The 27,228-nt window shown below is 39.3% G+C and overlaps 1 protein-coding gene across 3 annotated transcripts in view; it reads left to right on the top strand.

Annotated features, from left to right (window-relative positions):
- The window catches only part of arhgef3 (Rho guanine nucleotide exchange factor (GEF) 3), a 230,507-nt gene that overhangs the window by 183,910 nt on the left and 19,369 nt on the right, over window positions 1–27,228 (top strand). For 2 of the 3 annotated variants that reach the window (XM_052017800.1, XM_052017802.1), the window contains one exon: window positions 24,803–24,910. In XM_052017800.1, coding sequence (XP_051873760.1) covers window positions 24,803–24,910 — 108 coding nt within the window. Of the gene's footprint in view, window positions 1–11,058; window positions 11,371–24,802; window positions 24,911–27,228 lie in introns of those variants that run through there. The other variant, XM_052017801.1, reaches the window with a different exon arrangement.

Here is a 27,228-nt window from a genome sequence, read left to right as displayed (position 1 = left end):
TCTGCAGCATAGCAAGGATATTCTGTGTAAGTATAAAGGTTACCAGCAGCTTTATAAGATCCATTCACTGTTGGAAAAAAAACTACTGTAAGTTTACCCCTCCCTACCCCTTGTCCTCCCCTCACTCCTCCAAGCCCTCCCCACCACCTCACTTCCCCTGGGCCCTCCTACCCACTACCACATTCTGACCCCAGCTCCAACCCCTACCACATCTTCACCATTCCCTCCGATCTCCTGCTCTCTGAGGCAGAACAGTCTGTCCTCAGCAGGGGCCTCACCTTTGCTTCCCTGCGCCCCCACCTCAGTGATGACGCTGAGCTATTCTTCCGTTGCCTCTGCCTCTGAGCCTACATACTCAGCAAAGATTTTCCACCACTCCACTCATGACCCCCTGCTCCCACTTCAAGCCCTTCTCCTCCTCTTGGACACCCTCCTCTGGCCTTCTGTCCTCTCTGGAGCTTTCCATTTCTCAACTGTCTCAACACCACCACTCCAACTTTGCCCCTCTGAACGCACTGCTCTCCACTCTCTCTGCACCAATCCCAACCTCACCATCAAACTCACAGATGAGGGCAGTGTCACTGTTGTCTGGTGGACTGACCTCTGCCTTGCAGAGGCCAGACAGCAGCACTCGGACACTTCCTCTTACCTACCCCTGGATCAAGACCCCACCAAGGATCATCGGGCCACTGTCTTGCATACCATCACCAATTTCATCACAGTCTCCAACCTCATTGTTCCCCAACCCTGCACTGCCTGTTTCAACCTCAGTAGTCCAGGTGAAGGGTCTCAACCAAGAAAGTCAACTGTCCATTTCCTTCCATAGATGCTGCCTAACCCGCTGAGTTCCTCCAGCGTTTGTGTGTTGCTTAAAGTTTAACATGCAGTTCAGTATTTGCATTGCTTTTAATTGCAATCTGGATAGAGTCAACAAAACTGGAGGCTTGTGCCTTATTCATTTGAATGACGGTAATGAGAAGGATAGGCATGCATTATAAAAGCTAAGCTGAGAGCAAGCCAAAATGTGACTCTTAAAGCTGAAACTCAATCCAAAAAAAAAATTTCCAGTCAAATCTTTTCTGATGACATTTAGAAGTCAGGAGCTGACTGGAGGTCTCATTTAAACTTTATCCCAGAATTTGCATAGTAAGAACTCTCACCAGAAGAAGATCATCAGCTTCTTTTTGGATGGTTTCCCCAAGAGTTTAAGTTTTAAGAATATTTTTCACCCTTTGTATAATTATATATGAATGATTTCAGTTTTAAAATATAATGCGAATTCAAGAAGAAAGTGAAATAGTTTAATTTTTGAACCCATTCAGAGGGTCTCAGATCTGGAAAGGTTTGTAAAACAGCCGCTTGAGTGTTGTGCACTGAAACAAAATGTAGTCACGCAAAGAAAACTGGAATGAAAATCATTCAAAGGTTTCTGTGTACACCACAAGCTGTCCTCCAGCTGTTCTGAAGGATGGTTCTAATCAGGCTTCATGCACTGTAATTACCTCTATTTGACTGTGCACAAGTACATTCTTACCAATTATCAATCGAACATTTCTCAATGTTATTGCAGCTCAGTGATGTACAAGTATTTCTTTATTTCAGGAACTGTGTGCCTTGTAGCTGTGTAATATTTTATATATTTCAATATTCCAGCATCAATAAGTTATTAAAATGAAAATAGTTTGAGCAATTTCACTTAATGGTCATAGAATGCCTTATGTGAAAAATGAAAGGAGGCTTTGCTTTGGTAGGTCGTGGCTAAGGTAGACAAAAATAATGTAAATGTTACAATGATTCTGAAACATGGTACCCAAATTCCACTTTCAGTCACCCTCACTATGAAAACAACAACATCAAACCAAAATATTATCTATTTTAAGACAGTCCTTAGGCCTCCTCTGAAATTAATAATGAATAATAGTTTTGTTTCAACTATTATCACAAATTGCCAGTTGTGGAAAAAAATGAACATTGATATCTGCTGTCTTTTTCTTAAATGTGTATGTTCAGACTTGATCTTTCCCTGAAATGTAGGTGCAATATTTAAAATAGAATACCAGCATATCTGCTTGTACATTTGTTTAATGGAATTTGGTGATGGATGGTACTAAGAGTCTTAAAGGTTGTACTGAAGAGACTTAAAGTCAATGCATATGAGAATCTGAAAGTATTCTGATCTTATTTGTTAAAGAAATACTTCTGAAGAATAAGCCAATTGATTTGCTCATCCATCTGCTGAAAACATGAGATTCTTGCTGCAGATTTACTCTGTTAATGTATCTTCTCTATGTAATGGACATTACATCCTTGGTTTCCTTTTTCCAAACAGAATCAGTTCATATTAATTGTTCTTATTAAGCATTACAATTAAGCTGTAAAATAATCTCTTAACTTTGTTGTTTCTTACTTCATAGGTTGTATGGTTTTAATACCTACATTTGGGAACAGAAAATGCTGGAAATACTTAGCGGGTCAGGCACCATCTGTGAAGTGAGAGAGACAGAGTCATTGTTTCAGGTCAACGACCTTTCATCAGATATTGCCTGACCTGCTGAGCATTTCCAGGATTTTATGTTTAGATCACAGACTTCCAGAATCTACAGTATTTTTCTTTTATATTAATAGTCCGGATAATGCTCCTCATCTGCTGGAAGTTCCACGGAGATCTGCTGGTCAACAACGTGATGAGGGTCAAAGTCTGTCCGACCTGCACACCTGTGCATTGTAAGCACATCTGACTCCTACTCTGTTACTTTGTTCAGCACTGAGTCCAGGGGTGAAACACAGTCACACTGAGCTGAGAGGCCAGGTACACTTCACATCCAGCCAATTAGCTGCAAACTTGCCATGACTTGCATATCTGTTACATCTCCATTCATTGAATGGAGTCGTTGACCTGGAAGGAAAAGATGATTGAAGCTAAGGTAATTTTGAGTCATAGAGTCATTGGGACTCATAAAGTTATGCAGCACAGACATGACCCCCTTGGCAAACTATGTCCATGCTGACCTTCAAGTACCCATCTATACTAATCCCATTTACCAGCACTTGGTCCGTTGAATTGCCAAGACACAGTAGGCTAAGTGCTCGTCTAGGTACTTTTTAAATGTTGTGAGAGTCTCTGCCTCCACCACCTTTTCAGGCACCACCTTCCAAGTTGTAACGATGCTCTGAGTGGGGGAAAAAATCCTTTAACCCGCTTACTCTTCACCTCTGCCCTGTGGTTTTAGATGTCTATGTTATGGGGAAAAGTTTCTCACCATCCTCCCCTATCTAGGCTTCTCACAGTTTTGTATACCTGTATCAGGTGTAGAATCCAGTCTCTCTGCATAACTGAAACATTCCATCTGAGGCAACATCCTGGTATATCTCCTCTGCATCCTCTCCTGTGCAATCACATCCTTCCTATAGTGTGATGACCGGAACTGCACACAGTACTCCATCTGGCCTAACCAGAATTTTATAAAGTTTTACTATGACCATAATAATGGCCAGCATTCTGTGTGCCTTTTTCATCACTTTTGTTACCTCTTCTGCCACCTTTAGGAATCCATGGACATTCATCAGGGCGCCTCTGTTCCTTTGTACCCCCTTTGGCCCCACCATTCATTGTGTATGTCTTATCCCTATTCGACCTCCTAAAATGCATCAGGATTAAATTGCTCCATCAAAGCAACCGCCTGGTTCCACCTGCCCATCATCCCAAAATACATACCAATACCAATCCCTCCCTTATCTGGTTCTATCTATCACCTACCTGCTTCTGTCTCTACCTTACTGTCCCCCACCTGGTTTCATCTGCCCAATTTTATTTTCCTTGCCTGTTTCCACCTATTACCTATCAGCTTCGGCCTCAACACTCCCGTCTGCCTCCCCCTCCCTCTCCCCTCCCCCACCTGGCTCCATCTGCCCATCATCACCACCAACCCCCTCTTGGTTCCATCTATCACTACCTACCAGCCTTTGTCTCACCCCTCCCTCTCACTTCTATACATGGCTGTCTTCCCTCTACACTCTCACTCCTGATGCAGGGTCTTGACCTGAAATGTCAAACATCCTTTTGCCTCTACAGATGATGCTCAACCCACTGAGTTCTTCCAGCAATTTTCTTTTGCTCCAGATTACAGCATCTGCAGCCTCTTGTGTAACCAGCTGATCAGTATTGTTCTGGAACCTAAGACTATCCTCCTCACTGTCAACAACACCAATTTTCGTATCATCAACAAACTTACTAATGGTTCCTCCTACGTTCATTGTCAATTTGTTAATGCATAATAATATTGCTATGTTCATATTTCTCATTAATTCATCTTAGCCAAATGTGCCTCTAATTTGTTTTTTATTTTCAGTTATTTAACTATTTAACTCTATTTTGTTTTAACTTCTAAAGGTCTCTTATCAGACACATTTAGAAATGGTTGAAAAGGCCTTTGACAGTGTGAGCTTTATAAGACTATCAGGGTGATCGAGGGACAGGCCTTGGGATTTGCCAACTGAGACCTGGCCAATGACATCAGACTGCTTTGCTTCATAGGATGACCAAGGTAACAAGGCCTGGAGCTAGATTTGACCTGTAGAGCCACAAAAAGTTATTCTGGACTTGGGGATGGCAAGCAGATGAGCACACGGCGAGGGCCAGGTCAAGCATGACCCATATCTGTTCGTAGGAGTACAAAGTTAGTTCTAGTAAGAAGGAAAAAACTTTAACAAACAGCTAGAATAATCAAAATTTCAGATTTCCATATTACTATTTGATTCAAAATTTGAGACGTGAATTGAAATATACTGCAAAATATATTTTTGAAATAATATGCTTTACAGATTTTGGTCTAAGGGGCAGTGGAAGCTATGGGCAAGGAAAATGAAGGTGAGGCCAAGATCCGATTAACCATGATGTTGTTGAATGATGAGCAGGCTGAAGGGGCCAAGTGGCCCATTTCTGCTCCTATTTAAGTGTTTAATCAGGAGTAACTTTGTAACCAGGGAGCTATGGATCATCTACTTTTTGTCTTTGCTGCTGAAGTCAATTGCAAGATACCTCTTGCACAGACAGGTTCAAGCAGCTCAGGCTTCTTAATGGGAGCAGTCTGCAGCAACCAAAATATTCCATTAACCAGTTGTTGCAATGAGGCAATCATATCTGAATCAGCAGTGACATGTTGTTTAAGTGAAGTCATTAGAGCTGCAGATCTCATTTTATAATGAGAGTGTAAATAATTGGGATTTTGCCCTGTCCGTTTTCTCCAGCAATGACCTTGAGTAGAAGTAGTTTGAAGGGGTGGTGATTTGTTGTCGGGGAGGAGGTGGTGGTGAAAATGGTGTAACTGTCAATTTCCCCACATGAAAGACCATTGCACGAGGGTGTAAAATGAGAACAGATAGATGATGCATGTGTGGTTCATCAGAAACGTGAGCTACAAACTCTCAGCCCTATGACCTAGAATGGTGAATGGTTCATCTAGTTCAGTAGTAGAATTTGTCAGTAAGCCACAATGAGGAAGTGTTTCAGTAACTAATGCTCCATGACAGTCAGTGAAGTATAACAATTGCTTCCATTCATCAGAATGGCCAGGTTACATTTTAGTCTCAGCTTCTCATTTTGCAAGCATTTACATCTTGCATCTGGTTATGAAATTCACAGTGAACCTCCATTCTTAGTTTTGGATATATGTATTTTTGAATAAATTAAGAAGAGCTACATCCTAATTGTGCATAACAGTGTGTAATGTGGTTCTTTGCTCTCTAGAAGCAACAAGCAGGCATCTTGAAACTGTCCTTTTGCAGGGATGAAAGTAAAAGATCTTTGGCTTTTTATCCAACCATAACATCCTCAAGCAAAGCTAAAACTTGTAGCTGTCTAAATTAATAAAGTAGACTAAAGGAAGCTTCTCTTAAAAGATGATCACAATTTCTTAAAACATTTTATGATGTTATAGTGTACATGCACATTTTAGTGATTTGTGTAAATAGTGTTCTTGTGGCAGATTTAGTTACCTAACTAACTAGTCTAATAACCAGAAAGGTTATTTCAAAAACACTTGTTTGGTGGGAGGCGAGGAGGGGAGACTCTCAATGTTTTTCAAATAGATTGAGATTAAATAAATGAAAATTCATTTGAACTCAATATGCCTGGGTTGAAGGCCGAAAGAAGGGTCGGGCTTTACAAACTTATGACGTGACGTGTAAAACGCTGACTCTAGAATCAACTATTATTCAGAAAAGGTTAGGAAACAAGGGGGTGTGGAGGATGTGCAGGTAGAAATAACCGCAAAAGCTGTCCGGCCCATGCACTAGGTTCAGAGACAGCCACCACTGGCTGATCCAACTGGCTAATTGAGGTGGTTAAGTTGACGCTCAAAATCTTGCATATGCAAGCAGGTCAGGAGTTGAGTGAAAAATGCTTATAACTGGGCAGAAAAGATCAACGTGTTTCACTTATCAGAAATAAAGCCACAAAAAATATTTACATAATTGATAAGCAAGAATATACTTTGAAATCAAGCAGAGTCACATGGCAGAGAGTGTGGGGAGGATTACAGGAGAGCACTGCTTATAACTGAAAGGCCTGTGTTGATCTGGCTTTAGCCATTATAAAATATATAAAATAATAGATCCCATAAAATTCCATCAAAAAAAGTGACGAAGTATGTAAGTAAGAAGTGTAAATCAAATGCAAAGATATTAATGCATTATTAATAAGATGTTGCAGGTGGGGAATTAAGACCAACAGTTATCATCAAGTAAGCAAAGATATTGGCTGATGCAATAACTGGGTGCATAGTTAAATGATGGCATACCTAGTGTGTTACAGCTTTGCTTTTGCATTTTTCATTAGAAATGTAGATGTAGAAATTTATAATGGAGAATGTTGACAGTCACGTCTACTCACATCTAGTACTCATATCTACTGTGGTGAAGTGCTTGGAGAGGTTAGTCATGGCTAGAATTAACTCCTGCCTGAGCAAGGACCTAGACCCGGTGATGAGAAGGCATACAGGAGTGAGATAGATCAGCTGGTTGAGTGGTGTTGCAACAACAACCTCACACTCATCGTCAGCAAGACCAAGGACTTCAGGAAGGGGAAGTCGGGAGAACACACCACCCCTCATTGAGGGGTCAGTGGTGGAAGGGTGACTAGCTTCAAGTTCCTGGGCGTCAGTACCTCAGACGATCTATCTTGGGCCCAACACATTGATGCAATCATTGAAGAAGGCACATCAGCAGCTCTATTTCATTAGGAAGTTGAGGAGTTTTGATATGTCACCAAAGACTCTTGCAAATTTCTACAGATGTAGGTGGAGTGCATTCTGACTGGTTGCATCACAGCCTGGTATGGAGGCTCCAATGTGTAGGATCAAAAGAGGCTGCAGAGGGTTGTAGACTCGGCCAGCTCTATCACGGGCACACGCTTCCCACCATAGAGGACATTTTCAAGAGACGGTGCCTCAAGAAGGTGGCATCCATCACTAAGGACCCTTGCCATCCAGGACATGCTCTCTTTTCATCATCAGGGAGGAGGTACAGGAGTCTGAAGACCCACACTCAACGTTTTAGGAACAGCTCCTTCCTCTCCTCCATCAGATTTCTGAATGGTTCATGAACCCATGAACACTACCTTGTTATTCCTCCTTTGCACTATTTATTTATTTTTGTAACATAGTAATTTTTATGTCTCGCACTGTACTTCTGCCACAAAACAACAAATTTCACAACACATGTCAGTGATAATAAATCTGATTTGATTTTGATTCAATGCAAAATTGTAAGTAAGAATTTAAAAAGTAGTTAAACTGTAATCAATTATTCAAATCATTTGCATCTGGAGCAAGTGCATAACAACTAAACTCTGGAATTGAATTTTTCCATCTTAAAAATGACAACAGGTGAAAACTCGATGGTTTGGAAATGTGGTCTTTTAGTTTGGAGGTTTAGCTACCCCCTCCTCCAGCCTCCTCCCTATCGAGGTGAGGGTTAATATGGTGGATAATTCCTTTCCCAAGAGAGAACAAAAATTGGCAGTCTAAGCCTTGGGTTCCATCATCATTTGCATTAGTACTGTTGGTAATGGAAGGCTGAGGGAATAGAAGACCCAAAGTTAGATAATGCCCCCGAATGTGTATTGTATTTTTCTCTCCCCTAAAGCGGGTAACTCTTGGTGGGTTATGATTCCCATGGGTGTTCATATCATAACTTCCCTAAGTGGGATTTACATTGAAGTCTGGGTAGTGAGCATTGGGCTTCCTAATCATAAACAGTGTAGGTGAGTTCTGTTTAACATTGTGACAACCACCTTGAATTTTGAAGGCAACCTTTACATACAGGATTCCATTCCTTTGTGTGATCTGACTTCAAAAAAGACCCAGACTTTTCACAATGCAGCTTGGTGCGAATGTTACCTTTCAATGTAGAAAATCTAGTTTTCTTGTCAGGATGGTAAATGTTGCAATTTAGTGACAGAAGTTGCCATAATCAATTTGTTACAGTCTGGCCAATGAATCAATCAAAATGTTCCCTCTCAAGCCATTCTGTTATCAGTCTGCTGAGTGCTGTGGTTTATGGAGATGAATATAAATGTTATTGGACAAGTTCAGTATTTCCTTTTTTCATTTTATAATCTTGTTTAGAAAATTGAATCTCTCAGATTATCTCCAAGTTAGGAGATAATCTAGTACCATTTCCACAGTTGAGGAATTTTCTGCAACAGCTTGCACAATTTTGCCAACAGTTGGCTGTATGTTTTTTTTCCCCATTTTGTTTGTGACAAATCACCAGCTAAACTTTAGAACTTGACAGGGCTGAGTTTCATCCTGTCTATACATGTGCTGTTCCATTCATCTGCACTAGGGAGCAATCATGAATGGGAGCTGCAGTTAGATTTTTCCGTTCATAGAATTTAATAAAAACGATTGGATCAGTAGAAACCAGGGTAATGGTAAGCGAGATTTCATATCTGAGCGGCAGAGGTTTGGATATAAACATGCACGTGGACATATGAATTAGGAGCAGGAGTAGGCTACTCAGCAATGCTACTCCATTTACTAAGATCCTGGCAGATTTGATTGTAATTTAAACTCTGCATTCCTGTCTAGCCACAGTAACCTTTCACTCCTTTGCTTATCAGTAATCAATCTTCATCTTTCTTAAAGACATTCAAAGACACTTAGTATTTGGAGACTGGAGGGTGGGAGGCAGTTGGGTCTTGGATGACATCTTGTGATGAGGATTCAGTAGCAGTAATGGTAAAGATGACAATGGAGATGGAAGTAGGCATCATTGTGGTGGAGATAATTGGTATTAGTTTATTATTGTCACTTGTACTGAGGCACAGTGAAAAACTTGTCTTGCATGCCAATCGTACAGGTCAACTCATTATGATCGGTATGCAAGACAAGTTTTTCATTGTACCTTAGTACAAGCGACAATAATAAACCAATACCAATTATCTCCACCACAATGATGCCTACTTCCATCTCCATTGTCATCTTTACCATTACTGCTACTGAATCCTCATCACAAGATGTCATCCAAGACCCAACTGCCTCCCACCCTCCAGTCTCCAAACACTATAAGTGTCTTTGAATATCTTTAAGAAAGATGATTGATTATTGATAAGCAATGGAGTGAAAGGTTACTGTGGCTAGACAGGAATGCAGAGTTTAATGTGGGATTGGATGTGAACAGCTTGTTCTAGGTGGCTGGGAGTAGGAATGGAATCAATGGCAAGGAAGTAGACCTTGCAGTGGGACTGAAGATGATGGTTTCGGTATTGTCACTGGATGAAATTGTGGCTGATCCAAGACTACATATTGAGCAAGCAGTCTAGCAGCTGAGAGGTGAGGGAGGAATCAAGAAAAGTGATGAGAAGGTAGGTCTTGACATATATGGGGAAGCTGGCTCTTTGACTGCAGATTGTACATATTAGAAGACTGGTGAATCCTTGGAGAGCTTCAGAGATGGGTGATGTTGAGGTAGAGAGAGAAGACATTGCTTAAGATTAAGATAGAAGGACAACAATGGGGTGCAGACAGTGGAACAAATTGAGGCCAATCCCACTTATTTAAGGGAGCAGAGAATGGTGTGCAATCAACTATGTCAAATACTGGGGAGAGGTTGAAGAGGAATGATATATATCAGTTACAAAGAGTATTAGCCGTATTGTTTGATAGTCCTAATTCAGTGGTGAATACGTGATTGGAAAGATTCAGATAGGGAACAAAGGTCTGACAAGTACTATCTTTTTCGAAGACGTGAGGAATGGGGGAAGAGGGGTCTAAGACTACGGTTGGGTTTCCTTGCCAATTTTGTCCTCTCGCTCACTGGCTTCTGAACAGAATTGAGTCCAGACAATGTTATTCGGCTGTTGTGGATTTCAGTGGAACTCGATTTGCCCTCATTCAATACAGCTCATGGAATAGCAATCAGGGATTTGAGTCATTCCCTCCACCCCCCACCCCCCCCCCCCCCCCCCCCCCCATTTGCGAATCTCAGCTTGCTGCAGCCGATGAAAATGTTTCTGATCATTGCCTTGCACAGTGAGTCGATGGAAAGCTTTTAGTCGATTTAGGTGGCTGCGGATACTGGTTTGATATTGGAACTGGTTCGAACCTACAGATTTATAGTGTGAACTGCCAAGTTTTGAATTGTTTTCGGTGGAGGTGTTGGTATGGACTGAACGTGGGGAAAGTTCGCTCGGACCCTTCATAGTTTTTGCCGATGGGTGAAAGAGGGGGCATATCGGGGCTTGGAAAAAACAAACTGGTGGGAAGCCCTGATCTTTAAAAATAGATGCCTCCCTCAAAATTGTTGAGAACAAACCCAACAAAAACAACTAGATTAGGGATCCCCCGTTTTTCTTTCAGAATGCTGGCGATCAAACTGAACTCAGTACAGTGGGGGTGAGGTGTAAAAAGCAGAGGCTGGTTAACCTGATCGGAAATTCTGTGTCGTCTCCTCCATCTGCCCTGTGTGCTTCAGCGACTTGCTCCATTGCAGCGAGTGCGCGCCTCCCTCTGCCTGTGGGCGGGCTGACTGCTTTGACTGACGTGCCCATTCTGCCGCTGCTATTAACCCGGCGTCTGTTGCCTGCGGCTGCTGCAGTCGAGCGCTCCAAGCATCATAGGGCATGTAGACAGCGGTACGGCCGGGCGGGCGAGCGGAGCTGACGGGGTGCAAGAGCTCGACAGCACGGTGGCTGCAAGACCCAATTTGGCCTCTGTGCTTCGAACTACGGTATCATCAGCTGTGAACTCCAAGATCTCGACCCCTGTCGCCACCATGGTGGCCAAGGATTACCCGTATTGTATTGCAGCCAAGAGGACAAACTGTGCCTTGGAAGTGCAGACAGTCAGTTCCTCAGTTAAGGAGACCGAGGTATGGTGGAGCAATATGTTTCTATGTCTGGATTTGGCGGCGGTTGTTTTGTGCTGACTTTCAAGCTGAGCTCATTTTATCATAAATGTCGGGGTGTGAGAAACCACGTTGACAGTATTGTACAGACTCCACTTTGCACAGTGAGCCAGCCACTGTCTGATTTCAAAAGTGCATTTGTACTGATCACCACCTGTAACATTATGCCAAGTTGACTCATTCAGTTTATGTCCTCATGTTAACATAAGCGTTTAATCTTGAAGGAATGAAGTATGGCTCCAACCTTTCCATCACAATGACGGTCCTTTCTGAGCTGTCAGTAGCTTTCTCCTTTTACCCTTTGAACCCCTCTTCCCTGTGGTGAATACACTGGGTCTCTCGATCCCGTTGTTAAGAGGTAAAACTGCCCTCCATGCCTTTGAAGTCTCCAATCCAGACAACAGCTGATGTGAGATCCTCTCTGATTTCCAAAGTCTGCCACTTCCATCTTGGCCGCTTCACTCAGCGGTTTGTACTTTGTTTATACAGTAATGTACAACCCCTTTGAGGATTAGGCCTGGCAGCTAGCGGGGGAGTGGGGGGGGGGGGGGGGGGGGGAAGCCGTCTAGCCTTCCTGGGCTCAGGAAGAGTGCAGGAATTTTATGAGTGCACGCTTGAAGTGTAGTTTCCATATGTATTTGTTCTCTTTTTTAATGGTAAAGCAAAAATATAAGTGCACACAAAAACGTTGCTGTAGATGGAAAAGCCTCAAGTTTCCTCTCAATGCCTTGGTTGTATTGATGGATTTAATAGGTTCAAATCTCTCTATTTTAAACCTGCAGATTATCTCTCTTCCACTGCTACATCCATTAAATCACCTTAGATTCATTCTAAAGAATCCTTAAATGGGGAGTATTTTTGGAGTCTGCTGATTGGAAGTTCCAAACTTTATCAATTTTATTGAAAATATTCTGCTTGATTCTTGTGTGTATTCATGCTGATTTGCAAATCGGGGAAAGCTTATTTCAACAAGAAGAGATAATGTAAAGACAAATCATGATAAATCTGTTAAAATTTATTTATGTGATTTAAGTTTTGTTCAATACTTTATTAAGTTTGAATATTTCCCTTGCTTGTCCATTCAGTCAGTTGAATTTCAGCTCTATTTCTTCACCAGGAGCCTTGTAGACCTACAATAATGTCTCCAAATAATTAAAAGATGTCTTCTCACACCCAGGCAATTATTCAAATTATCACAATTTTCTTTTAAACAACCCTTTATGGGAGGTCTGTTCCAATTAAATTCAGTCCTCTGCCTTTTGTGGTTTTGCAAATATTGATGAGAAAGTGTCATTTACTGAAATACAGTATTAATTTGTAAGGTCTCTTTCTACCAGAGTAATTCAGTAGTTTTGAAATGTAAACAAGTGCTGTAAAATTCAAGTTTGTCCTTAAATTGATTTTAAAATGTCTTTTTTCTATTGATAGCTTTTAAAGGAAAATTCAACTAAATACCATTGAGCTTCATGTGCTGTTCATAACCACACAACAGTAATTAGAGTATCATTGCTGATTAAAACCCAGAAGCTGAATTTTTGGGTAAGGGGAGGAGTTACAAGGCAGTTCTGGATCTTATGCCCTGAATAATCATGACTAGGATGCCTTCTAGCTTCACCATGCTGTAATAGCAATGCAGCTTACCATTCAGTTAACAACGAAGAATTCCATCTGGAATATTCATGTCTTCAGCTAGTCTTGTTTTGGCTCTCCATAGTCAATCAAGTTTTAAACTTGATTGGCCATATTATCTGCCAGTTTAATTAAATTTAAAATTTGATGACGAGTATTTTCTTGATCATTTTGGAGTAACATTAGTAACAATGGCACAAAATTCACATAAGGAATGAGACTGATTGTGGTAAAAGAAAATGAATAAAATTTTGAAAATATTTAGTCCATAAATAAGTTGTATTCTACAAACCTATAGTTGAAATATCTGACACCCTCATTTGAGTACAGATATCTGCATCAAAAATGCAATTTCTGTTTTCTTCAAAAAAAATGCTTTGGTTTTTTACAAAATTCACAACAGGAAGTTCATGATTTTGATCCGATAAGTCAGAATTTTCTATTGCTGAGACCTGTAGATCTGATAGCTGAGGTGTTCTATGATGAGGAAGGTGACCTATAGGAGGAAGACGGTGTGCCTGCATTTTGAGCTACAGCTCATTTGGTCTCAGATTATGTTCATAAAGCAGCACCTCCAGAATGCCTTGTATTTTGCGGATTTTTACCTTTGTTAAATCAGTAATCCTTATTTTCTTGGAGAAAGCAGATTCTCATCTTACTGAAAAGAAAGTTAATTTTTGTATTAAAATTTGAAATGTAATTTCTGGTACTTCATGGCAACGTTTGTATCACTTTGTAATAATGAATATTCCCTCTTCCTCCTAGTCATGTTGACTTCAGGCAGCAGATTTATTTATTTTTCTTCTTATCCTCCCCACTCAACTTGGTTGGAAGGCTCTGGTAAATTTCACCAGAGAAGGGTGCAAGCCACTGCCTTTTCATTCCGTGTATTTTAGAAGATACATCAGTGTTTATTTTTACTGGAATTGAAGGTTGACAATATGAAATATTTAAATCAGTCATAATTGGTATTGCCAAAATAATCAGAGCAATTGGAACTAGAATTAAAGTCAGTTAAGCATGACTTTTTAACCATATTGGTTTGTACACAGCTTGGGCAATATAGATGAGCAGACAGCTTTAGGAATCAGTTATGAGTCTTTTTACTTCCCATTTACTAAAGAATTTACATAAACCGTGTTGCTGAATTGCAGCTATTAAAAGTTTTTATTTTCTTTTCCTCACTTTTCCAGCTGTTTTCCTGGAGGGGTATTTTCTCAATGACAATATGCTAGAACTGGATGGTGATTCCTGCTTTGAATGGAATAATTGGATTTATTAGTGTCTTTTTTCACATCCTTATGGAATTGACAGGGTTTGGACATCATGGAGTTGAAGTGATGATGTGCCTTACTTAATATAGACAAATTACAATGAGATCACCATATTTAGGAATTTCCTGAGTTACTGCTATGATGTGTGATGTGAACATTGACTTGTTTGTGTGCGAATCATTATGTTTGGTTATGTTCTGTACTTTTACTGATTTCAAATTGTTTATGCACAAATGGCTGAGGTCCCTTTGTTATCATAAAATAAGTGAGGAAAGTGTCTGTGACACCTACATTAAAGCAATGAGTGTTTATGGATAAATACATCAATGCCATCCCTGCACCGGAGACTTAGTCGGATTTATCTGAGTACACAAAATTCATCTCCCTTGGTCTTCCATGAGAAAAACATTTATTGTGCACTTCACATTCTTTTTAATTGAAGAAAATAAGCCTTCATTTTAAGATTCAAAAGAGCAAGATATTGCTGTTGCTTTAGGGTGTCTGATTAAATGATTCATTCATATATTCTTGGTCCATTATTTTAAGAGAGAGCATTAACCCTTAGCATTAATATTAAATTTATCCTTCCAGAAGAAACTATATTGGTTTGAAAAAGAGAATTGCAGTAGGCTGAAAAATAAGAGAAAAATACATAAATAGTGACAGTTATGTAAATGAAAATCACCTTAACCAGAAAAGTCCCCAATTCCATGTGGGGGGGGGGGGGGTAGAAATCGCTACTTCAGCAATTTAAATTCTAATCTCAATAAACTCTATTGCTGCAACCTGTGCTACAACAGGATCAAATGTTGGATTATTTGGCCTAAATTATCCCAATGCATTTATAGTACAATCCCTTGTGTATTATTAAGACTCTAACCAGCATTGTCTTTTGTGCTGACTCTGGGGCTGCAAGAATTTTCATGAAACTGTTCGTAAGCTTACCCAAAGATTTTCAGTTCTCTGACACATAGTATTAATTAGTCTCTTTTAAAAAAAACAAAGTGACCAATAATGCATGACATCCACATTTAGAATAACAATATTTTACACCTCCTTAACAAATCAACATTGGGGAGGGTAAAACGTTTTTGTATTCTGTAAAAACTGCCAGAATATCATTTCTTAAAAGGATCTGATTTAGTGCACCTAAGTACAGGTTAGTGTCTAGTTTTTTTTAAAAAAATGTTGCACGTATAATGCATCTTTTGCTTCTTTCAGGGAGCCCCAAAGTACCTGAAAGTCAATGAAATGAGCTTCGCTTATTCATAGTTGTAATGTAGGAAATCTGGCAGCTCATTTGTGCACAGCAAGCTCCCACAAATGGGAATGTAATTACAACCAGACAGTCCTGATTTTTACTACAGGGCTGTGTAGGAGGGAAGGGTTAGATTGATCGTGCAGTAGGTTTCTATTGGTCGGTACAACATTGTGGGCTGAAGTGCCCATACTGTGCTGTTCTACTAATGCTGAGTGAGGGATACCAGATCAAGTTCAGGAATATGCAATGGCTGCCATTGGAGTCTTTCTTTTGGGTGTTTCCAGTAAAAATGATTCAGATTCTTGTGCATCATTCAAAAGAAATATAAGCATGCACGGCACAAAGACTTGTCTATCTCTGAGGTCATTTAATACCAACCAGATTTAAGGCTTTAGGAATGATTGAATCTAGTTTCTCAATCCAACTTGACTTGTAGCAGGAAGCATTTGACGGCACTGTACATTATGGGCCTCTGGCAAAATGCAGTTTTTTTTAAAGTGCAATTGTCTTGAGCAGTTAACTAACACTCAGTCAAAGAGAGGCAGACTTTTTCATGCAGGAGTGGTGCCTTGCTGTACATAATCCAAAAGAGGAGAGATTTTGTATTAATAAGTTACTTTGGAGTGCATGAGTCAATAGAATTGCATGCACACTCAATCATACCTTTGATAGTCCAGATGAGGAAGAATTCTCACTGGTCTTTGTGTTACAAATAAATGCAAGCAATTTGTTTTAATTGGTGCCTACTGGTCAACTGCAGAGTACTATATCACACAGATTTCCTTGCCATGTTAATGCAGAATGGGTTTGGTAATCTAACATACTGATAGCATACTGAAACATTTGTGTAGCATTTGTTGCTTTTAATAGCCAGTTCAAGGACAGACCTCAATGACAGCTGTAAACTAGGCAGTTTAGATTTCACAAATGTTTAGCTATAGATGCAGTGAATGTGGTTAGAATCATAAAAAATAAGATTTACTTTCTTTCCAAAATAAATCCCTTAAGATCTTTCATGATTCACTCAACCTTCAAGGATATCTGATGTAGAAGGAGGAAGCAATACTTGTTTGTTTTATGGGGTCTGTGCTGAAAAGTGAGGCGTATCTCTTTCAAAAAGTTAAATCAGGCATGCTGCACTGTCATACCATATAATTACTTTAAGCTCAAAGTACAGACAGTACCATAATTTGAAAAGCAGACAGCTGAAACTATGATTCAGGACATGAGAACCTATTTGGACAACCTGTTTTTTTTCTCCCCCTGGCCTTTCATCTGTAGTAGATTCTGTCAGTGGATAAATTTATAGAAATCAAATTAAGTCCTTCTTTGAGTTTATAAATAATATTTAGTAAAAAAAAACTTGAATGTATTAAGGGAATTGAAAGTTGGCTGTGACTGAAGATTTGATCTGCAGTCCCACACAATGCCCTGAACTTAATGGCCGGATCGCTCTGATAGCTAGCCAGAGGTTCTGTGGAGCATCACTGCAGTCAGCGTGTTCTGGACTTCCACACTTGAGCACCACAGCCTAGAAGCACAGAACGTATTAGAGGTCATACACAGGCACACCTGGTCTCCCGCTCAATGTCTGATCAAACTGAACTGGGCAGCTCGATACAGATTGTTTGTATAATTTGTTGGATTTAATAGCCAGTTCAAGGGCACAGCTGGTGTACAAGCACCAATCCCTTTCATTTAAGTGAGCTGCTGACCTTTATTGCGAAGGTAAGTAAAGCTAAGTGTTTTGTTTCCCTTTTATTTTAATTCATATTAAATTCCTATTCTTGTACTTAAATCTCTTTGTGGCTTCTATTTTCCTGAACACCTCTGTTATATTTCCTTTTGTCCTACCATCGAAAGCCATGCATTCAGTCCCTAGCCCCTGTGCTGTGGAATTCTCTTCTGCGACCTCTTTCCCTGTCTATTTGTCCCTCTTTGGTAGAATTTTCATTGAAACCACTCTTTAGCGAAGCTCTTAGTGCTCTTCTATAATGTTGCATTCTTGGCTCAGCTTTCATTTTCTTCCCTACACTTTAGGAAGCATCTTGCAATGTATTTTTTTAATGGTGAGCCACATAAAGAAGTAAAAGGACAAATATGCAGATTCCTATTAAAAAAATTGTTGGTTTTTATCTAGAGTCTAAATGGAAGAAAGGTAGGGAGGTGGAGTGGTTTAGGGGGTGGATTTCAGAATGGGGTCATTTCAGTTGGATATAAGGCTATTGTGGTGGAGGAATTTGTATTTGGAAATGTTCAAGGGAGCAGAATTTGTCAGCATTTAAGAGAGATAGAAATCTGAAACGCTCTGTGCTTCACAAAGATTATTCAGATCTTAGTTTTGCAGTCTCCTGATAAATCATTTCAGGTCACTGATTCAATCTAAAGCGGACAATGGAGAATCTCCTGACATTCTTTCTCCTTGATCAATTAATAGCCAGAGATCAAACTTAATTGTTAGTGAACCTCTGTCTGCTATTATAAAGACAGTGGCTAAACTTGCATAACAAAGCCCAAGGGGAATACAATCAATACAGAATATTGGAAAGTAGATGTAATAGCATTTGACAGCTATTCTCCATAACCACATGGAAGCAGCTTATTAAGGGATACTGAAAGACAAAGGTATCAAGATGTCAAGATTTTAATGATCAAATAATGTTGAAATTAATATTGTGTACTTTATAGTTTTAAAATATTTTTTGATGGGAAGATACTAATAGAAAAAAAACTTCATGCTAGTTTTAACTTGGTAAAAGGACATAATATGTAGGAGCTCTATTCCACTTTCCCATCTTGACCCAGTGCTCCTGATTTATCTTGAATGTCTTTTTAAAACAAAACCTTCCAATTCTCAAAGGTGCAAGATTCTCAAAATGAAACAAAATCGAATTACCTGTTTCTTTGATTTCAGCCATTCCTATCCCTTTCCCTCTTGTTACTTGTGCTAGATTTGGCTATTGAACTGTTAAGATTTTAGAGTGATCTTTGTGCATCTCAATGGTGCATCTAATCAGTAGCCTTATTTTTTTCCAAAGGTAATGCACTTTTCAACCAGTGAGGTGCAAGTGTGTACCACATTAATTTATTCTCTGGTATAAATATACCAATCAGTAAATCTATTACCTTTCAACATGTTGGATATCACAAAAATAATTGAACATTAACCACATTTTACAGAGCAGTGTACTCACCTACATTATGTGAAAATTTGAGTTACCTTTTTATAAAATTAAATATTTTATTTCATTGAAGTATATATATCCATAAATATAAGAATTACAGTTAGAGACATAAATTATATCCAAACTCTCTGTGATAAATACATCTTTTGTAACACTAAAAGCCAGATGAGAAATTCTAATACATCTTGAAAGGATCAGAAAGGAGTCTTACATAGATGCATTTCTCTGCAAGACCTTTGTGCTGGATGTTCCTCACAAGAATATACCGCAGCACACACTCCAGATCCTGAGAGTGTAGTAGATACGCAGTTGTGGACATCTCCTTCAGCTAGAAGACCAGCAGGTATCAGAGAAATCACTTTGACTGAGTGATTTGTCCTCCAACTGTAGAGCACAGACTCCTTTGACATTGAGCTACTGGGGATACCCTTCCACTATATATGGCTACTGTCATGCATTGACGCTTTTGGTGACAAGGTGTGGGGAGCAGTGGATGCAGAATGACTTTAAAGGATGTGCTGCTCACTACTTGTAAATACTACCTTTAGATTCAAAATAATTCATTAAATTAATATCTGGAATAAAGGAAAGCAATAACCAAAAATATATACTGTATGATCTCTGATGCATTGGATTAAAAAGTAAAATGCATTTTAAGTTTTGAATATTGGTCTTTGGGGTTTTTTTTGTTTTACAAATTATCCAACTATGGAGAGAGAGTCAAAGGAAAAGGACAATCAAAGAAGCTGTAGGTTTTGGACTACCGAATGGTCTGGAAGCGTCAGAAAGGAGCATCTTAATCTCCAGGATAAAGAATGTTTACTTATTCTTTACTTGGGTAGATGGAACTACAGGTGATGGGGTGAATGAGGAGAGCAATTTCATGAGATGGTTGGCAGTGGATAAAGAAAACAACACTTAAAAGACAACAGTTGAGAAAGTATTGAGGAAAATTGAATGGGGCATCTAAATGTGTCAATAAAACCTTAGGATAACCATAGCAATCACCTGCACAGAAAGATTACTTATTTATTTGGAGGATCATAGTACAGTTATTATAAACAAAATAGCAGTATCCTTGCAAACTCAAAGCCATACTTCTCAAAGGGTTATATTATGAACATGTTTAATATCTAGAATCAGAATTGACCATTTCTGATGAAGCTCTCTTTTTTTTTATCATGTTACAATTTTTGTTATTTTGAGAAAATATTGTATAAAAAGCTTAAAATCCATAATTAATTTAAGACCTGAAGGGTTATATTGTTGACTTTGGGTTAACATGCTTCTCTTTCAACTATGGCCAGATTTAAACGTTGCTCAGAGATAGTGGAATAAAGTCTCTCCTGACCCCAATCTGTCAGCTAAAGGGGCCACATGTCAAGTGAATTCTGCTAATATCAACCCATCTCCTGCCAGGCATAATTTCAGTACAGAAAGCTATGTATAATTCTAAACTTATTAGTATTGGACAGGCAATCCACTTAAGTTGCATGGTGCTTGAAATGGAAATGCCACATTAATGTAGAATTGTGTGCTCTGAGGTATGGAGGGGAGGTGCGGGTGGGAGAGGAATTAATGATATTGTTACAGGAAAGCATAATCTGTATCTGGCTAAGTGGGGCACCAGAAATATATTGTTTTATTTGAGATTGCCCTTATTTCCACCATTTGCTTGCCTCCACAGATGCTACTTGACCCACTGAATTCTTCCAGCAGCTTCTTTTTTATTCCAAATTCCGGCATCTGCAATGTCTTGTGTGTCCACCTTTATCTTCTCAGTAATGTCAACTGTCACCATTTTGACATACTTTCTGATATTCAGTTTTACTTTATTTTTGTTAAACACTGGGAAGATTGAACTACCATCTTCTCCCTACCCACCATTTACCATTGCCATATTCAAACCCCTGCACAGCCATTGTCTCAGACTGTTCATTATGCAAATTGTCCCCTCACAAAACTTTCAGTCTCAAAAATTACTTCTGGCAGGGACAAACTTACATCCTTTCTGTAACACTGCTCCCTCCCTCCCTCAAGCACTCAGCCAGAGTCCATTGCTCACACCAGTCTTGACTGTACCAATGCTATCCTAGTCGGTCTCCAAACCTATTTGAAATCAGCTGCCTGGATTCCATCCTTCCTCAGGTCATGTTCATGTATCACCACTGTCCTTTATGACCTACTTTCACCAGTTGGCCAACATTTCTGATTAAAATTACTCATTCTTCTTCATTTGTTAGGCTACTATAGTATGGCGGTTGTTACTGGACCAGTATCCTGCAGCTTGGACTATTGAACCCACCACAACAGTTAAGGAACTTAAATTCAAGTAATTAAATTAATCTCCAAAAGAAAGCTAACATCAGTAATGCCATAAAATTCCATCAGGGTCACTAATGTCCTTCCGTTAAGAAAATCTGTCACCTTTACCTCGTCTGGCTTGTATGTGACTCCAGAGCCACTAGGGTTTTGATTCTTGAAACAGATTTAGCAACACATTCAATTCAGGGGTTTTGGGAATGGGCAATAAATGCCTGCATTACTGTGACCCTTACGACCTTTGAATGAATGAATAAAACATTTTTTCTGGAATTGGCTGTTGTCTAAACCCCTTGCCTCACCACCATCCTTTTAGGGTAGTTTTTAAACTCATTTTTTTACCAAACATTCTGTTAGTATTATATCCCTTAACAGTCCAGCCTTCCGTGAAGTCCTTAAATGCAGGTTGTTCTGCTGGGGTGGGAAAAGACCCCATGTATCCTTTTGTTTTGCATGCAAAATTCAATCGCCCAAGAAAATGCTTGTCTCCTCCGTGTAAATATCAGATCTCACAGCCTTGTCGTGGAGTAGATTCTAAATTCTCACTTTCTCTTATGTGGGAAAAATGTTAATTATCCTAAATAGTCTAGCTGTGATTTTAAGTTTATTAATTAAATAAAGATATCTAAATGTACTTAAGTTGATTCTATGTCTTGCTTTTCTGGATTCTGCTATCTTTGATTTCTTTGTAGATTTCTTTGCCTCACATATACATTTGCAAAACAATGAAATGAAAGAAAGAGTAGGTTAAGCTATTTCATAACAAGGGAGACCTGTCACTCAAGTTATCTGTCAGAATTGCAGTAGGCTTTTTCAGATTTGATTTGAACTGCAGGCTACCGTTCCTCATGGTAATGGAAGATTCTGTTCCCAAGAGGTTGGGAGGTGATACAATGCATCTCACCCCTTTACAGTTATGCTCCATCAGCTAATAGAAAAATCATGCAAAAATATGGTAGAATACTTGCTTCAGCAAAACCTATAAACAGCTAACAAAGGATGATGTGTATGAGAGTGCTATCATAAATTGGAGAGCAAGATGGGGAGGAGGAGCAAAGATTAGCTGTGCTTTGGAAGAGATTAAAATGAAAAGTTTTGCATACATCCTTCCACTTCAGAATACTATATGGAAACTAAATAGTGGATAATTGAAGATGATTATGGCATTGCAATCAAACCAAATGGTTAAGATTGATTTTATAAATCATTTTACAGCTGTTATCTGATTAGATTACAGCCCGAAAAGGAATCCCAGCAGAGACATTTTTATGTGCCCTCTTTGATGTGAATGTTTACTTTGAGTTAATTATTTTTGTCTAGCATCCAGGTTAATGTGCTCAATCTGAAAGCCACCAATCTCTGTACCATTCACAACTGTCACTGCTGACTGTTCACTTTGTATGAAGTAATTCAGATTTGATTATCAATGGATATTGCTCGTTAAATTCTCTTTATTTTTTTGAACTCAAGCAAGTTCCTTATAGATAGCACAATGAACCAACCTTATTCTTCAAACGTAATGCAAGTTAAAATAAAGCCATGAATTCAAACTGGTTCAGTTTTCTTTTGTATGTTTTTGTAGATTACAGTCACAAACCAAAGACACAGAAATGGGATATTTGATTTTGAAAGTTTTTCTTTTACCTGGAGTTCTCTCTGCTCTGACTTGGTCAAATGACCCATGAACAAATCATTTCTCACTCCCTGGAACAGCCGTAAACTAGTTAAATGTGCACTTCATTGATTTTAAGAAGCTAATCTGACCTGTCTGATTTAAACAAGTTTGACATTGTTTTGGATAATTTTCATCAAAAGGTAATTTAAAATCACACTGATTTTAACAGCACTGGATTCTGAGAAAAGAATAATACCTGGGCAGTTATAAACTCTCAGTAGTTATTGAGTTTACGTAACTGTGATTTGGTGATACGAACCAACCTGGTGTTCTGTGCATAATAACTTATTTGCTTTTGTACATAAATTAGATTTTACTCATTAATATTTCCTAAATAGAAGTAAATTTTCAATTGGATCCGAAATAACTTTTTCCAGTCAGTCAATAAATCTGTGTGTGCCCCAAATATCTCAGGATGCTCTTAATCAAGGTATCTGGTTTGAAATAAAAGTTCATATTTACATTTGTACAAGGAATAATGTACAGGAATTTTTAAAAGGGTAATTAATCTTTAAAATATTTGACTTGATCTCTTTTAAATAAAGATGTCTTTTTTTTCTAAGCTGAGTAATGCTTGCACTTGTTTCTGATCTTTGAAGTGTGCCTATATAAAAGAAATCAGAATCAATGGATATTGCTTGTTAAATACTATTTTATTAATGAAGTTTTCTTTCATGGAAACTACATTCATAGTCATGAAAATCAAAATTTTCAAACCAAGCAAAATTTAAAGTAATGGATTATTTATTATTTAAAAACTTAAGTTTGCCTGCTATGTAAGGAACATTGTGGAGAGAAAATGCAGGCCCGTATGTTATGCAGCATCTTTCAAGCCTGGCTATTAGCTGCTGTTGTGTCAGTTGGTAGCATAGGTTGTCAGGGTAGGTGGTTTTCCATAGGAGGATTAGTCAGGAACTTGAATAGGAGGTTTGATCAGAATATGAATGCAACTGCATTGACGTCAGAAGGCCTCATAGTGCTAGCAATTGAAGACGGCGTTTTAAGAGACATTGAAACATCTGAGGGCTATTAAGAACTGGTATACTGCATGATATTGCTAGTATGAAAGTGGCAATATTTTCCAGAATTTTCTGCTGAGGAATGTTTCTGAACTTGAATATTTTTAATTGGGGATTGATGCTTTTTGAAGTTTGGGGGTGAAGCTATGTGTGTCTGAGAAGGCTGTAAGCAGCATTTCACTGCCATCTCTGTTAGGATAGAAAGTGTTTACTAATCCTGGAGACATCGTAATACTGAGGCAGATGTTCCCAGGGAGAGTGATGGAAGAGATGCTCGCTGCTTGGAATTCTACTGAAGCAGCTGCGTTGTGCAATGTCGATTTTTACCTAATTGTGGATGCTGCAGCGCGCTGTCACAGATAGATCTGCAATCAGAAAATGATTCTTCTAGAAGGACTGCTTGCATACACTGTAATCCCAGAGCAGCTAGAGATTTATCTGAAAGGCCTGAGGAGGAGAAGCAGAATTTTCTACAGAAACTGATTCAGATACAGAGATGTTTATTTTAGGATACTTTATGGAGATTTTTGCTAATAATTTACTGGGATTTTGTCTACTGGACCTTTTTCTTCTGCAGCTTGGGGAATGGAGATTAAAAAATACAAGGTATATGTCAAATGAATTAGCAGCAAATTAACTTCTATGCATTTTTCTACCTTTTAGAGTCTGATATTTCTTTAAATCTTGTGTAGTAAATTCGGAATTGACATGAGCATGTTTCTGAAAGTAGAGTTCTTTTGACTAATTAAAATTTCTTGTGCACTGCTGAGCTGTTTGTTACCTAACCTACTGGTTACTGCTTAGTGCAAATTCACTCAGAAGACACAGCACATTATGCAAACATGAATTTTCCAATGCAGAATAATAATAAGTACAAAGATTAAAAAAGATGTGTTCTGATGTCAGTTACTGGAAGTGATAAATGCCTCCTTCATGAGACCTGTTTGGCTCCAGTGGTTTCCCTGAAGAATTCATCACCTGGAACAAATGCTGAATTATGTTGACACTTTCTCATTATCTATTTTTTTAAGGAACCCAGTAACAAGCGGGTGAAACCTCTTTCCCGAGTCACATCTTTAGCAAGTCTTATTCCTCCTGTGAAGGCCACGCCTCTGAAGCGATTCAGCCAGACATTACAGGTAAGGTTCCACCCGCTCCCCATGTAGAGTAACTGAATGAGACAGTATAATGATACACAGTGCTAACTGCTTTTGCATGCAGACATGCACTGAGAGATTTCATTTGAGTTTGTAGGTTTATTCAAAACCTACTATTACTTTATAGTGCTATTTATCAAGCCACAGATTATTCTTGTGTCCATATATAACTTAATAGTCCCCCCTCCTACCTGATTAGGTAAGAATATAAATGAATAATTTAAGCAAAAGTTGTAATGCCAAAACACATTTTGAAGCCATTGCTTGTATGAATACATGAAAAATTGCTTGGCTCTCTCTGGAAAATCGGGCCTTGTATTTGCTTAAAAAAAATGAGCTGGATCATGTTTGATCCAGCCTCCCACTTGTATTTGCTCTCTACCCTCATCCCTCCCATACAATTCCAGTAACATCCTTGCCTTTTGTGGGACTGGGGTCTGATTGAGTTGGAAACTACCTCTTCACTCTATCTTTTCCTGTCCCTTATATGCTCCGTCCTCTGTATAGTTGGTGGAAAGGGTTGTGCCCTCATGAACATCCCAGACATCAGAAGCATTGTCTCAGTATGTCATATTTTGTATGGCTGCATGATTTTTACTGCGTGCTTATTGTGCGTATTCTGTATGTCATTGGCAGTTGCCATGTGTCCTTTAGTAGGCATCCACTGGTTTATCAGTGAGCACAGATGGCACAGCAGACTGCCACAGAATTAAGGTATCCTGATCGCATCTAGCATACCGAGTATTGATAGTGATTCTCTGCCCATCCAGTTGGACACTGCAGAAGTGAAATCCATCCCCATTCCAGTGTTGGGCAGAGTTGAAGTGCAGTGCCCGTAAAGCAATGTGCATGTTAATGGCTCCCTGCACCATGGAGAAGTCTGCATCTTAACAAAGCTTTGTATTACCTAGCTGCTGGTCTCTGGTAGCAGAAAATGAATGCAGGCAGCTTTATTTGCGTCAGTGTCCTCTGTAATACAGTTGTTGGTGGCAGATTTGGAGAATTTGTAAATAGCTTTAACCTGGAAGGAGCAAGTGATGCACAAGGTCATTCCTGTATTCACTTTCGCAGCCAGTGATAGCATGGTTCTTGCACTTTTCTGTGGTTGCAATTGTGACTGCAGCAGATGGGAGATACCAGTGAGGACATGTTTATGGAAGCAGAGATATCCCATGTTGTTGAAAATCAAACAAACTGCAGGCGCTGGAAATCTGAAACAAATGCAGAAGATACTGGAAATGTTCAGCAGGCCAAGCACCATCTGTGGGAAGAGAAACAGACTTAATATCCTTCAAAGCCAGACAAAAGATTTTGAATCTGAAACTTTAACTCTGTTTCCCTTTCCACAGATGTTCTCTGGCCTGCTGAATGTTTCTAGCATTTGCTGTTTTTATCCCATGTATTTATCCCATGTATAGCTTTTCACTGAAATTCAGCCGGGAGGATAGGGAAGTTGCAGACTCCTGGTGTGAGCCCTTCTCCCCTACCCTCCAAAATCTTTTAGCAGTATGGCCAGGCCTGCATGCCTTGCCCACTCTCCTGGTCATGCTGCATTGTAAGGAGAATATCACTCATTAACCCATGAATGACAGCAGTTAGTTTGTGGAAATCCGAAGCCAGCCATTCATCCTTCACTACCTGATGTACATTTTCTTGTAAGCTTCTGCAAGTTGAATCACCTCTTGATGCCTCTGGGGTTTGCACATTCTTTCTGCGACTGTGTGGGTGTCCCTTGGCTACTCCAGTTTCATCTCACATGCCAAAGATCTGCTGATTTGGAGGTTAACTCACTGCTGTAAATTGCCTCTATTGAAGGTGTAGCAGGAGAATCAGCAGGGGTGGGTGTGTTCATGGGGATGCAAGAGGAAAAGTAAGGCTAGTGTAGTGGTGCTTTATAGTCAGCATGGATGCCATGGGGCAACAGTCCTGTTTTAATGCTGACTCTTTGATTCTGAAGTGGTAACAACGTTGATCCTTGGTCATTGCTTCCAGGAATACAAGTGCAAACCATAAAGATATAAAGAACTCCACCATTGGTAGAAATTGGAATAACAGTGTTTTGTGTTCCTTTCTCTGCTATGTTCCATTCATTGTACAAGTAACAGAGCTAGCATGGAGATGCAGAGGAAGGGAGGTTACTAATTTACTTTGGTTTGTGTTTGATTGTGAAGGTAGGGAAATAGCGTGACTGCACAGAGATTTTTGCAGTCCCTTGTGGCAATAAATTTCTTCCCAGAATTTACGTGTGAAAAGTTTCTGATCTTTCTGGAAGAGAACTGCATTAGTTCCAGTTGTGCTGA

This window comes from Pristis pectinata, chromosome 6, assembly GCF_009764475.1.
Source record: "Pristis pectinata isolate sPriPec2 chromosome 6, sPriPec2.1.pri, whole genome shotgun sequence".
NCBI lineage: Eukaryota > Metazoa > Chordata > Chondrichthyes > Rhinopristiformes > Pristidae > Pristis > Pristis pectinata.
Note: the sequence above shows the minus strand (reverse complement) of the source record. Positions and strands in the feature narration are given on the sequence as shown.